An 11,690-nucleotide genomic window follows, 5' to 3' on the forward strand; every position below is an offset into this window, starting at 1 on the left:
GCTGTACCTTCCTAGTACCTCGGGCAATGGGGAAAGGAAGAGGACAACGTGAGGCCAGGGGTTTAGGATAAAAGGAGTGTGCACCCTCTGAAACCTCGAGAGAGAAAACCCCGTGGGTGTGTCCACAAGCGGGTAGCACTCCTCAAGGCAGGGGTGGGGGGAGTGCTGGAGTATCATGCTGTGTCTACAAAGCATCAGAACTACTTGGGAGGGGAACTGCAGTACCAAGTTATGTCCACAAAGGGTGCAGCACTGCTCGGAGGAGGGGGGCTGCATGCTGTGACCACAATTGGACAGCACTGTTTGGAGGGTGGGACTGCAGTACCAGATTGTGTCCACAAGATGGCAGTACTGCTTGGGGTATGGGGGCTGCAGTACCATGCTGTGTCCACAAGGGTGCAGCACTGCTCCAGGGGAGGGCTGCTGTACAGACCTGTGTCCACAAAGGGGCAGCACTGCTCAGGAACGGGGATACTGCAGTACCATGCTTTGTCACAAGGAGGCAGGACTGCTCCCGGGGGGAGGCTTCAGTATCGGCTTCTGTCCACAACAGTGCAACTCTGTTTGAAAGGGTGGGCTGCAGTACCGGGCTCTATCCACAAGGGGGCAGCAATTTTGGGGAGAGAGGGCAGTGTTTTGTCTACAAAGGGGCTAGACTGCTAGGCAAAGGGGGTGGGGGGGGGCTGCAGTACTGGGCTGTGTCCACAAGGGAGCAGCTCTGCTGAAGGAGGGAGTGGGTACAGTATCAGGTTGTGTCCACAATAGGACAGCACTGCTCAGGGGGCGGGCTACAGGACTATGCTGTGTCCACAAGAGGACAGCACTGCTCGAATGGGGGGGCTGCAGCACTGGGTTGTATCCGAAATGGGGTAGCACTACTCAGAAAAGGAGGGGACTGCAGTCCCCTGCTGTGTCCATAAGGGGCAGCACTACTCATGGTGGGGGGGTTGGTGCTGGAGTATCGTTCTGTGTCTACAAGGGGTCAGAACTGCTTGGGGGGGCTGCACTAGCAGGTTGTGTCCACAAGAGGGCATCAATGCTCAGAATAGGGGGGCTGCAGCACCAAACTTTGTCTACAGAGGGCAGCACTGCTCAGGAGGCAGGATGAAGTACTTGGTTTTGTCCAGAAGGGGGTAGCACTGTTTGGGAGGTGGGGCTGCAGTACCATGCTGTGTGCACAAGAATGCAGCAGTGCTCAGGGAGTGCGGCTGCAGTGCCATGCTGTGTCCACAGGGTGGCAGCACTGCTTGGGGGGAAGGTTGCAGTACCAGTCTGTGCCCAAATTTGGGCACTACTACTTTGGGGAGAGGGTGCTGAAGTACCGGGTTTTGTCCACATGGGGGAAGCACTGACCTGAGGGGAGGCTGCATTAAGAGGCTTTGTCCACAAGAGGGCATCACTGCTCAGAAGATGGGGGGCTGCAGTACCAGGCTGTGTCCACAATGGGGAAGCAGTGCTTGGGGAAGGAGGGTGGGCTGCAGTTCCATGTTGTGTCCACAAAGGGGCAGCTCTGTTCAGAAGCAGGGGGCTGCAGTACCATGCTGTGCCTACAAGGGGGTAACACGGCTTGGGGAGGGGAGCTGCAGTACCATGCAGTGTCCACAAGGGGACAGAACTGCTCGGGGGGAAGACTGCAGTTACAGTCTGTGTCCAAAACTGGGCACCACTGCTTGGGAAGAGGGGTCCTGCATTGCCAGGTTTTGTCCACAAGGGGACAGCACTGAACAAGGGGGAGTCTGCAGTACTGGTCCATGTCCACAAGAGGGCATCACTCCTCAGGAAGGGGTGGCTGCAGTACCATGCAGGGTCCACAAGGGGGAAGCACTGCTCGGGGCAGGACCTGCTGTACCAGACTTTCTCCACAAGGAGGCAGCACTGATCAGGTGGGGGTTGCAGCACTGGGCTGTGTCCACAAGGGTGCAGCACTCCTCAGGGCAGGGGGCTGCAGTATTTAGTTTTGTCCAAAAGGAGGCAGCACTGCTCAGAGTGTGGGGGGGGGCTGACACCCTCCCTGACCTCCAAGTGCCTCCCTGGACCCCCAAGAGCTCCCCACGGTGCCTGATGTTTTCATCATTGCTCCTTAGTGTCCCTCTGAGTGCCCACCCAGCTCCCCCAAGTGTCCTCCAGACCCTCAAGTTCTTTCTAAATTCCCTCTCCAGGCCCAAAACTACCCCAGAAATGTCTCCAGTGACCCCAAAGTGGCCCCGTTTACCCTGCCTGAGAAAATGTTTTAAAAAAATACTAAAGGACTATAAAAAGGACTAATAAACAAATGAATAGCCAATAATAGTCAATTAACTAATGAAGGGAATTGTATTACTTAGAACCAATGAACCAAAATTTTTTTGGTTGCTAAAAATAGTATCTTTTTTTAATAAGATAATAAAATATAGAATAATATAATATTAAAAAAGAAAACTATTATTATACTTTTAACTATTATTATCACTTTTAATTATAAATTATTTTTATACATTTTATTTACAAAGAAAAATGCATAATTTTGTTTAAATGTATTGGGATTTTGGTCCTACGTGGCCAATTTCAGACACGGTGAGGTTGGGGTTGAGGAGCAGTTTGTCCAAATAGGGTCAGCTGCAAGAAGCTCATTCTTGGTCTGTGTCCAAACCTCCTAAGGAGACATTCAGCATCGAGATAACTTAAGAAATGCTTAAGTCCCTCTAGCCTGAACTGAAAAATTAAAATATTATGCCCTTGATTAAAAAAAAAAAAAAAAAATCATGAGGTGCATTTTGAAATCTCCTTCCTTGACAGAACTCCAAGCTGACTCAAATCAGTTGCACAAGCCCTGGAGACTTGAAGACGAAGGAAGACAAAGAGCTCCTGTAATCTTTCTGTATTTTAATGACCTCCACTTTGGGGAGATTTACTGGCTGAGTCCAGGACCCTTTAGGCACTGAGAGAAGGTTGAAGAAGCTGCTCAAGGAGTCAGAAGCAAAACTCCAAGTCCCTTGGAGCATCACTGGCCCCACTGAGGGCAGGGACTGCCAAAGGCTCCCCAGGGACTGGTGACAGCAGATCCTTGAGGCCAGGACTGCAGGAGCCAAAGGCTGAGAGCAGGAACTGCAATGCTGAGCAAGGCCTGGGCTGCTTGGAGGCAGCAGAAAGGCCAAGGGCTGAGCCCAGGCCTGGCCCAGCAGGGCCTGTCCCTCACGGGTGGCTCGGGGCTGTTCCTGGGGCACTGGGATGGGAGGGGCAGCAAGGACAAATGTCATCACCCTGCAGCCCTGCCAGCCTGCTCAGGGAGGGCTGAGGCAGCAGCAAAGTGCAGCCCCTGCAAGGAAAGTTCCTTCTGTGGGGCTCCAGAGGCGCTGCCCAGCCCAGGGCACAAAGGCCTGGGTGCCTCTGGCCCTGCCAGCCCTGCCCAGCCCTCGGCCATCTCTCCTTCTGTGGGCCCCTGCCCCGCCCAAAAGCAGCTTGTCTGACCTGGCTGAAGAAGGATTCCCCCTCCCTCCCTCCCTCCCTGCCTCCCGCTGCTGCTGCGGAGCCGCCGGAGCGCGCGGCCGTTCTTCCGTGGCCTCCGCGAACCCAACGGAGGAGCCGCCGCGCGCCCCGCGGAACGAAACGAACAAAGAAAGAAATAAACAACAAAGCAACTTCCTATTAGAGAAAGAACCTAAATAAAGCAATGAAGGAATAAAGAAGAATGTTGGCTTGTGGCTTTTTGTTTGGGTGAGATGAGGCATTTGGTGGGGAAGAATTGCCTCTTCCGACAGTTTTGCTGGTGTGGACAGGAGCGGAGCACTGAAATTTCAAGTAGAAAAGATAAATTGTGTCAGTATTGTCATCTCTTTTCATTCTCTTTTGAGACAGTTGCAGGCTGCCAAAAGAAACGGTCTGCAATGTGGAACTTGGTGCCAAGTTTCTTTTTCTGCCAGAGGATGAGGAGGGGAGGTATCCCAGCATCACGGAGTCATGGCATGCTTTGGCTTGGAAGGGACCTGGAAGATCACATCACTGCAACCCCCGTGCTGTGCCTGGGGACCCCTTGTACCAGACCGACTTGTCCTGAGCCCCATCCAGCCTGGCCTCGTACACTGTCAGGGATGGGGCATGCACAGCTCCTCTGGGCAGCGTGTTCCCAGAAAGTCTCTTTTCTGAATCTCTCATCTAAAGCTACTCTCTTTCACTTTGGATCCATTCTCCCTTGTGCTCTCTCTGCCTGCCCTTGTACAAAGTCCCTCTCCAGCTTTCTTGTAGGTTGCTGTCAGGTACTGGAAGGCCACAGTTGGGTCAAACCTAAGCCTAAGTCTCTTTTCCAGGCTGAAGAAGCCCGGCTGTGCCAGGCTTCCCTTGCAGGAGAGCTGCTCCAGCCCTGGCAGCCCCTGGGTGTCCCTGCTGGGCTCCAGCTGCAGCGTGTCCCTGTCCTTGCCGGCCGTGCAGGGAGCCCAGCAGAGCCGGACGCGGCCCTGCAGGTGCAGCGCCAGCGGCTGCAGGAGACACGGCCCCGACAGCGGCTGCGGGAGCGGCAATTGGCGACTGGCCGCCGCTTCCCAGAGAGCCGAGCCTTTGTGCCTGCCCCTCTCGCCGCGCCTTTCCCCGCCGCTGGCCGCTCGCTCGGGGGAAATGCAGCCTGTGCCGCCCCTCAGAGCCGGCCCTGCCCGCTGCCCCGGGCGCTCCCAGCGCCATCCTGAGGGGCCCAGGCCCGGCCTCCCCGCGCTCAGCCGAAGGCCGTGGAGCAGCAGATAAAAACAGCCAGTGTGATTCCAAGGCCGGTCTTTGGTCTACAGCATCGGTTTGCTTTCAGAGTCTGGATGAGATGATAAAATCATCAGGACAACAGAAATGAACAAGTTCTGCCTTGGCAGTACCTCAAGGGTTTGTGGTACTTATTTGCTCACAGGGACACACAGAAATTTTTGAAATGGTAAAAATAGTCAAAATCCTTTAGTAATTGGAGGGAATGTTATTTGTAATAAATTGATCAACTCCAATAGATGGAAATAGAAAATTTATTGAGCAAGCGGCAGCAAGCAAATCAGCGCTGGGCATCCTGGGGAGTCTCTGCTCCACCAACGGCACGCACCCCACTCCATTTCAGTCCATCATTTATTTTCATCTTCTTCCATGTAGGTGCCTTTCAGCATCTTCTCACGTTCTTTCTGTGTCTGTGCAACCAGTTGCTGGGGGTCTTTTTTTGGCTTCTGGTGGTCATGGGGAGGAAGGCTGTAGTCTTCCTCTCTTAGCCGTTGGTTGACTCTTTCCTATCTTTTTTTTTGCAAGCATCCACAAACTGGGCACATACAGGATGCTTGTGGTTATTTGAGACATAATCTTTCAGCTAGCTTAAGCAAGTTTCAGTGGTCTTTTGGCCATGTTCCCTAATTTAGCAAGGTTTGATTGGCAAAGCCTTACACATACAGGATATTTGTGGTTATTTAAAACATAGTGTAGCTTAAGCAAGTTTCAGTAGTCTTTTGGCTGTGTTCCCTAATATAGCAAGGTTTGATTAGCAAAGTCTTACACATACTCTGTTACAGGAACACCTGAGGAAGTGGCAGCTAGCACTTCAGAAACATGAGGCTTTTGCTCCTGTATTCTACCTGAGAGCTTCCTGGGCAGGGGCAATTCTTCTGACTGCATCAGCGTGGCCATGGCTAGGAAGGGCAGCAAGCAGATGGATTTAGCTTCTGCTGCCAGCCCCTGAAATCCCAGCTCTCATTTGTGTGCACTGGGGATTGTGCTTCAGGCTCTGCACTTGTGCAGCTGCTCCTCGGGCGCTGCTGGCACACAGGCGCAGCCGTGCTGCAGCAGCTGTCCCGCACACAGGGAGGGCACTGGAGCCTCCCCGAGGCCACCAAGGACAGGAGCAGGGAACGTGTCCCCGATCTGGTGCACTACCCTGGAGTGTGGGGGACCCTCTGGTGTCTTAGATGGGTGGAGGAGTGGGACAAATGGAAGTAAGATGAGACAGGGATCAAAGAGCCCCACGCCAGGCAGCGTTTTCTCCTACCAGAGCTCCTCTGAGTTTAGTGAGCCAGTGAAGCCTGCGGAGCACATGAGACCCAGGAGTGAGTGAAGGGCCAGCTGGGAAGGGTCACATAAAGCCCATGTGGGCATTTCTCTGTCCGAGGGTCTCCTGGGGAGACAAAGGAGAAAAGAAGGATGTTCCATCTCGTGACATCTCCTTTCTTCCTTCAGTAGGAATCAGTGCATACAAGAGTTTGTTTACTTGATCCCTTTGATGCCAGGGAGCACCAAGAACTTGAACCTTGCTGGAGTCCAGCCCTGCCTGCCTATCTAGGAGTAGAAGGAAAGCACGAAGAAACTGGACAGCCTTTGAGCCAAAATGGCATTTTGCTGCTTCTGATTTCCTCCCAGCTTTTGCAGTGGGTTGACAGCTCCATCCCTGCAAGGCACTCCCTTTTGCAAGGCACAAGCAGACCTTGCTGGAAGCTCAGGGTCCTTGAAGGGGCTGCTGCAGGTGGCAACATGAGCCGCTGCTGGATTTTTACTGGTGTAACCCCCACCATCCCAAATGACACCAAGTGGCTGAGGAAGGACAAAAAAAGGTATTTGTGAAAGTGAGGCCAAAAGCTTGAAAAAGGATGAAAGAAACGCTCCAATGATGATGATGATAATGACAAGATTTATTTTTGACAGCAAGCGAACACCCGCCGCCCTCCAGCCCTCCCAGACTGGCAGCCGAGCGGTGCCGTTTCCATGGCATGAGGTGCTGGTAGCCTGGGGAGAGAAACCAGAAAGCCACGGTCAGTCGCAGCAGGCTCCTGTCCCCCGTGTCCCACCACGGCCTGTGTGAGGGCCAGGCTGCTGGCTGTGCTCAGAGCCCAAACCTCCCAAGCCATGCTCTCATTTTTAGAGGAGAGCAGCATGGCAGGCCACGCTCCACCTCTTCTGCTTAAGCACAGCACAGCAACCTCCTCAGCAGCTGCAAGAGCGAGATTCTCGTGTGCCTGCTGCCCTCTGCCCTGAGCCCTTCTGCCACCTGTGCTGTGGAACCAGGTACCCACCTCTGGAGACCTGCTGCCAGGAGAGGAGCTGATCCCACACGAGGCCCTCGTCCTTCCTGAAGGGGATGTCCCCGCACACCGTGGCCCCCCGGGGTAGCGCCGGCACTGGACGGGCTCCACGGACGGTGCCGGCGCTTCCCCACCCGGTCCAGGCACCAAGTGCAATCTTCTCTTAATAAATACCTACTTTATTCTTTTAACTCTGTCTAGTGTCTGTTCCAGATCAGCCTCTCTAGGAAACAAAACAAAGAACAATTGCATGAAAGTCAGTTCCAAACAAGACCTGGGAACAAGAAAAAGCACCAAAGGTTATTACCGTTTCACAGGCCTGGGGAGGGTCTGACCACTCTATGGAAGAATGAAACCTCTCCAGGGGTGGGAAAAACCCCACCTTTCCCACCCGTAAGCCCATCCCTTCCTCAAGGGCCTGCAAAGCAGAGCAGCTGGGGCACGGCTTCAGAACCCATCCCCCTCTGCCGCTCCCCATCCACATGGATGGATGCTTTGGTCAGGCTCACTGCCCCCACCCCAGCCCGTAGCAGGCATGCTGGCAGAAGCTCTCAGCAAGGACAGGAGCCGGCTCCCCTTCCACAACACCCGTCCCATGTCCTGCCAAAAAGCAGCCGGGCGGGCGGCAGAAAGATCAATATTCCCCATTGCCGCCAAGCGGGGAACCTGCGGCGCGTGGCCAGGCCGAGCCCTGCCGTGCCTGGAAGCACGAGCATCCCCCCGCCCCTGCGCCGGCTGGGGACTCATCTTGATTTTGTCGGGGTGCAGAGCGTGTCCTCCAGGAAGGGGCCAAACCAAAGCCCATCGGCTTTGCCCCATCAGGCCAGCTCGAGGATGGTTCTCCGGCTCCGCGTCGCGCTCCACAAGAACACGCCAGCTGTGCCTCGGCTTGCAGGGACACCACGATGCCATTGAGCTGCAGGGGGATGTTTCCCCTTTTCCACTCCAGATCAACTTCACCGCACTGTGCCAAGACTTCTCCAACAGGACGGGGAGCCCTGAGCCGCTCCCTCCACAACTCGCGGGAACCCGCGGAAGCATCTCCTGGGCCGCGCTCTCTGCTCCGTGCTGCAGGCCAGCAGGGAAACGCTCTGGGGATTTCTTTGAGCGCCACGAGACGCGAGCAGCAGGTACTTGTTGAGCTCCTGGATCCTACTGTGCAGAGGGATGGATCTCTGCTGTCTCCTGGGCCAGGTGGGGCTTCTGCAGCCAAGAATGCTCTACAAGGTCTTCCAGGCATGGCCTGTCTGCAGGGTCCATGGATAATCACCACCTGATGAGGTGCTGGCAATCTGCAGAGAGAAACCAGAAACCGCTGGTCAGCTCCTGGCCATGCTCTCCCAGATTCCACGGTGCCCACGCCACACTAGGAGTGCTCGGAGCTGCACCCAAAGCTTCCCATCCATCTTCCCTTTCGGAGGTGAGCAGCACAGAGGCACACGTGCCGCCTCCTCCAGCTAAGCACAGGAGATCGACCTCCTCCCAGGCTGCAAGAGCAGGACACTGATGTGCCAGCTGCCCACTCCCAAACCTGTTCTTGCTTCTGTGTCTTGAAGGCACATCCCCACCTTGAGACACCTGGGGCAGGAAGAAGAGCTGGCCCCGGGCGATGTCTCCTCCGGTTCTGAAAGGAAGGTGCCCGCACACCAGGTGATAGAGCATGATGCCCAGGGACCAGATAGTGGCTGGCTGGCCGTGGAAGCAGCCAAAGAGGATCCACTCCCGGGTAGTACTCTTGTGTTCCTATGGGACACAGATGCAGCTCATCAGGCCGATGCTGCTCCCTCCCCTCCCAGCCAGCTCCACAACAGCCGGCCCCTGCCCCCGCCGAAAAGCAGCCTGGCTGCAGCTGGCTGAAGAAGGATTCCCCCTCCCTCTGTCTTTCCCTTGTGCCACCAAAGGAGAGAACCTCTGCTGCATGGCTGGGCCCTGGCTTTGGGCTCACCTGCCATCCAGGTGTAGAAGGTGTCCTGGAGGATGGTGCCGCAGCCGAAGTCGATGAGCTTGGCCTCGCCGGTGGCCAGGTCGACGAGGATGTTCTCGGCCTTGATGTCGCGGTGCAGGACGCCGCGGCTGGTGCAGTGCCGCACGGCCTGCAGCACCTGGCGGAACAGCCCCCGCGCCACGGGCTCTGGCAGGGACCCGCCCGCCTCCAGCAAGTGCCACAGGTCCCGGCAGCGCTCCGGACGCTCCATGACCAGCGCGAAGCCGTCGGGCAGCTCGAACCAGTCCAGGAGCCGCACGACGCCGCCCAAGCCAGGGCACGACACCATCCACTTGAGCACCAGCTCCAGGGCACAAGGGCGCCGTCGTGCTGCGAGGGGACCGCGACTGCCGTCAGCGGGGCCGATGCTGCGCCGCGCCTTCGGCACCCCCTGCCCGGCCCCGCCGCAGCTCGCCACTGCCCGGCCCGGGACGCTGCGCGGCCCCCGCTCCCTCCACGCTCCCTCCACGCTCGCTCCCCTCGCAGCGTCCCGGCTGCCACCCACCCTGCCGGGCCTGGCCTTCGCCCCGCCCGGCACGCCCCGCCGGCTGCTCCCGCTGGCCCCGCTCACTCACCAGCCGCGCCCACTCCCAGATGCGATCCCGGGCCACTCGCCCGATGGCCACCTGCAAGCCAAGGCCAGCGCCGGGCTCAGCTCGCCGTCCGCCGTCCCGCTCCCCGCTCCCAGCCGGCCCCGTCTCTTACCGGGGCGCCGTCGGCGAGCCGGGTCCCGGCGTAAACGCTGCCGCAGCCGCCGCTCCCCAGCAGCGGGCCCTCCCGCTAGAGCTGCTCCAGGGGAGGCTTCTCCGCCCGTGCGGACGGCACGGCGCCCTCGCCATTCTGCCCGGGGCACCCGCCCGCCCCGGGCGCTGCTGCTTCCCGAGCCGCCCCGGGCTCCGGCGGCTCGGGGCCGGCGGCCGAGCTGACGGGCGGCGGGGCTCGCACCGGGGAAGCCGCCGGCCGCGGGCCGGGAGCCGGGCGGCTGCGGGGCGGCTGCGGGCGGAGCCGCGGGAGGGGCCTCGTTCGGGGCCGGGGCCGGGCCAGGCGGAGCCAAAACACGGTGCTGCTCCAGCACCGGCACCACCGGAGCGAGGAGCTCTGCCAGAGGCTCTTCAAAAGAGCTTCAAAATGGGCTGCCCCCATTCTGCCGACAGCAGTCTGCCCCAAGCATGTGGACTGTGTGGCCATGATTTTAACAGAATGTGGAAAATGCATAGTTTGAATGTGTTTTTATGTTGTCTAACACCACCTGACTGCAGCAGTTTGGTAGGCATGACGCCCTGTGGGCAGGGCCATGGCAGGGATGGGTGGCTGTCACTTGCACTGGCAGTGTCATTTTTCCAGGCAGGCTCCTAGTACAGCTGTGGGGAAAGGCACCAGCAGCTGAATCAGGCCCAGGGGGCAGCAGCTGCAGCACATTGAGGAGACCTGCATCTGCAAAGAGCCCCTCACCCCCTTTGCTCCCCCATGGCAGCACAAGTTGATTCCACTGCAGGTGAAGGGCTGCAGCAGACTGGAGACTCCTTCAGGCGGGACTTGCTGCAATCTCATTCCTGCAGCTGTGCTGCGAGGATGTTGGCTGCAGCAGGGGTGTCCATGCCCAGGAATGCTGCTCGGCTCAGGGAGGCAGAGTGTGCACAAAAGCTGCATTCAAAGCACTGATCGTGAGCCCCCGAGCCACTGGCAAGTGCAGCAGCTCTTCTTCATTCCGTGCCAGTGAGAGCCCAGCCTTGGAGCCTGTCCCTGGGAACAGGGAAACACTCTGAGGATGGTTCTGAATTTTCAAGGACAGTCAAAATGAGAATCGTTTTGAGGCTGGTGTTGCAGTGTTGAGTTTGGGTGTGTCTGCAGGAAAGAAAGCAGGAATAAATGCCACAATGAAGGAGAACGTTTGCATGGCCAATTTCCACCCTACAGATACACTGATCATATTGGCCCACTAAATACTGGGGGCATTGAATGAAGAGTGAAAAGCTTCTTTGAAGAGATAGGAAAGATGAGACTTGAAGAAATAATTTTGCTGATGCAGGAAAAGGGATCAGACCCACTGATCCCTAGGCTCATGCTCAGTTCTGCCAAATCAAGCATGATTAGTTTTAACCGCTCTTTTGCAGAGTATTTCAGAAGAACCTGCCCTATGCCATTTCCATTAAGAAACTTTTGAATTGTCAGAAGCGCCAAGATCAGAAATATTTTGAGGCAAATCCTGTTTATGTTGGGTTTCAGTGTCTGTGCAATAAAGAAAGCAGGGAATAAACCCCTGAAGCAATGAAGCAGAGCAAAGGTGGAACGTTTGGATGGTCAGTTTGTTCCCTAATGATATCGGCCAAGTGAATTCGGGGTCATCTACTGGGGAGTGCAAAGCTTCTTTTACTTCCAACGCCTGGTTGAGTCACAGCACTTTATTTGTTGTGAAGAGAAATAAACAAAATCCCCAGCCAAAAAGCTGCAACCCAGAACTGAGTGGGAATTACAGAAATGAAGGCCTTGAAAAGCAGCTTTGGAAAGCATCAGCTTCCTAGACAGTGTCAAACCCTCAGGCCTGGCAGGGCCGGGCCCAGGGCTGGCTGCCCTTGGGAAGGGAAGGGAAAGGGATGGAGCTGGGGCGGGGGTTCTGTGGCCATGGAAACGAGAGAACCACGGGCGAGCGCGTCACAAAGGGGCAGCCCCGCGCTGGGGCTGGGAAGGTTGTGGGTGACACGGAC

General features: G+C 56.6%; 1 protein-coding gene across 1 annotated transcript; it reads right to left on the bottom strand.

Annotated features, from left to right (window-relative positions):
- Positions 1–7,260: 7,260 nt before the first annotated feature.
- Positions 7,261–10,259, bottom strand: LOC130266650 (serine/threonine-protein kinase pim-2-like). Its single transcript, XM_056515928.1, has 5 exons — positions 10,235–10,259; positions 9,691–10,095; positions 9,561–9,611; positions 8,947–9,315; positions 7,261–8,293 (listed from the first exon to the last, which is right to left on the bottom strand). Exons 1-5 carry the CDS (start codon positions 10,257–10,259, stop codon positions 8,268–8,270), a joined length of 876 nt encoding a protein of 291 aa, XP_056371903.1. The 3' UTR covers positions 7,261–8,267.
- Positions 10,260–11,690: the final 1,431 nt, after the last annotated feature.

Source organism: Oenanthe melanoleuca, unplaced genomic scaffold (assembly GCF_029582105.1).
Source record: "Oenanthe melanoleuca isolate GR-GAL-2019-014 unplaced genomic scaffold, OMel1.0 S125, whole genome shotgun sequence".
Lineage (NCBI taxonomy): Eukaryota > Metazoa > Chordata > Aves > Passeriformes > Muscicapidae > Oenanthe > Oenanthe melanoleuca.

Excerpts from the sequence above, each read along its gene's own strand:
- LOC130266650 (XM_056515928.1), bottom strand. The coding sequence starts at position 10,259 with ATGCCTACCAAACTGCTGCAGTCAG. Across the intron at positions 10,096-10,234 it reads TACCAAACTGCTGCAGTCAG|AGCCTCTGGCAGAGCTCCTC; the intron begins GTGGTGTTAGAC and ends GCTCTTTTGAAG. Across the intron at positions 8,294-8,946 it reads CTTCTACACCTGGATGGCAG|ATTGCCAGCACCTCATCAGG; the intron begins GTGAGCCCAAAG and ends TTCTCTCTGCAG.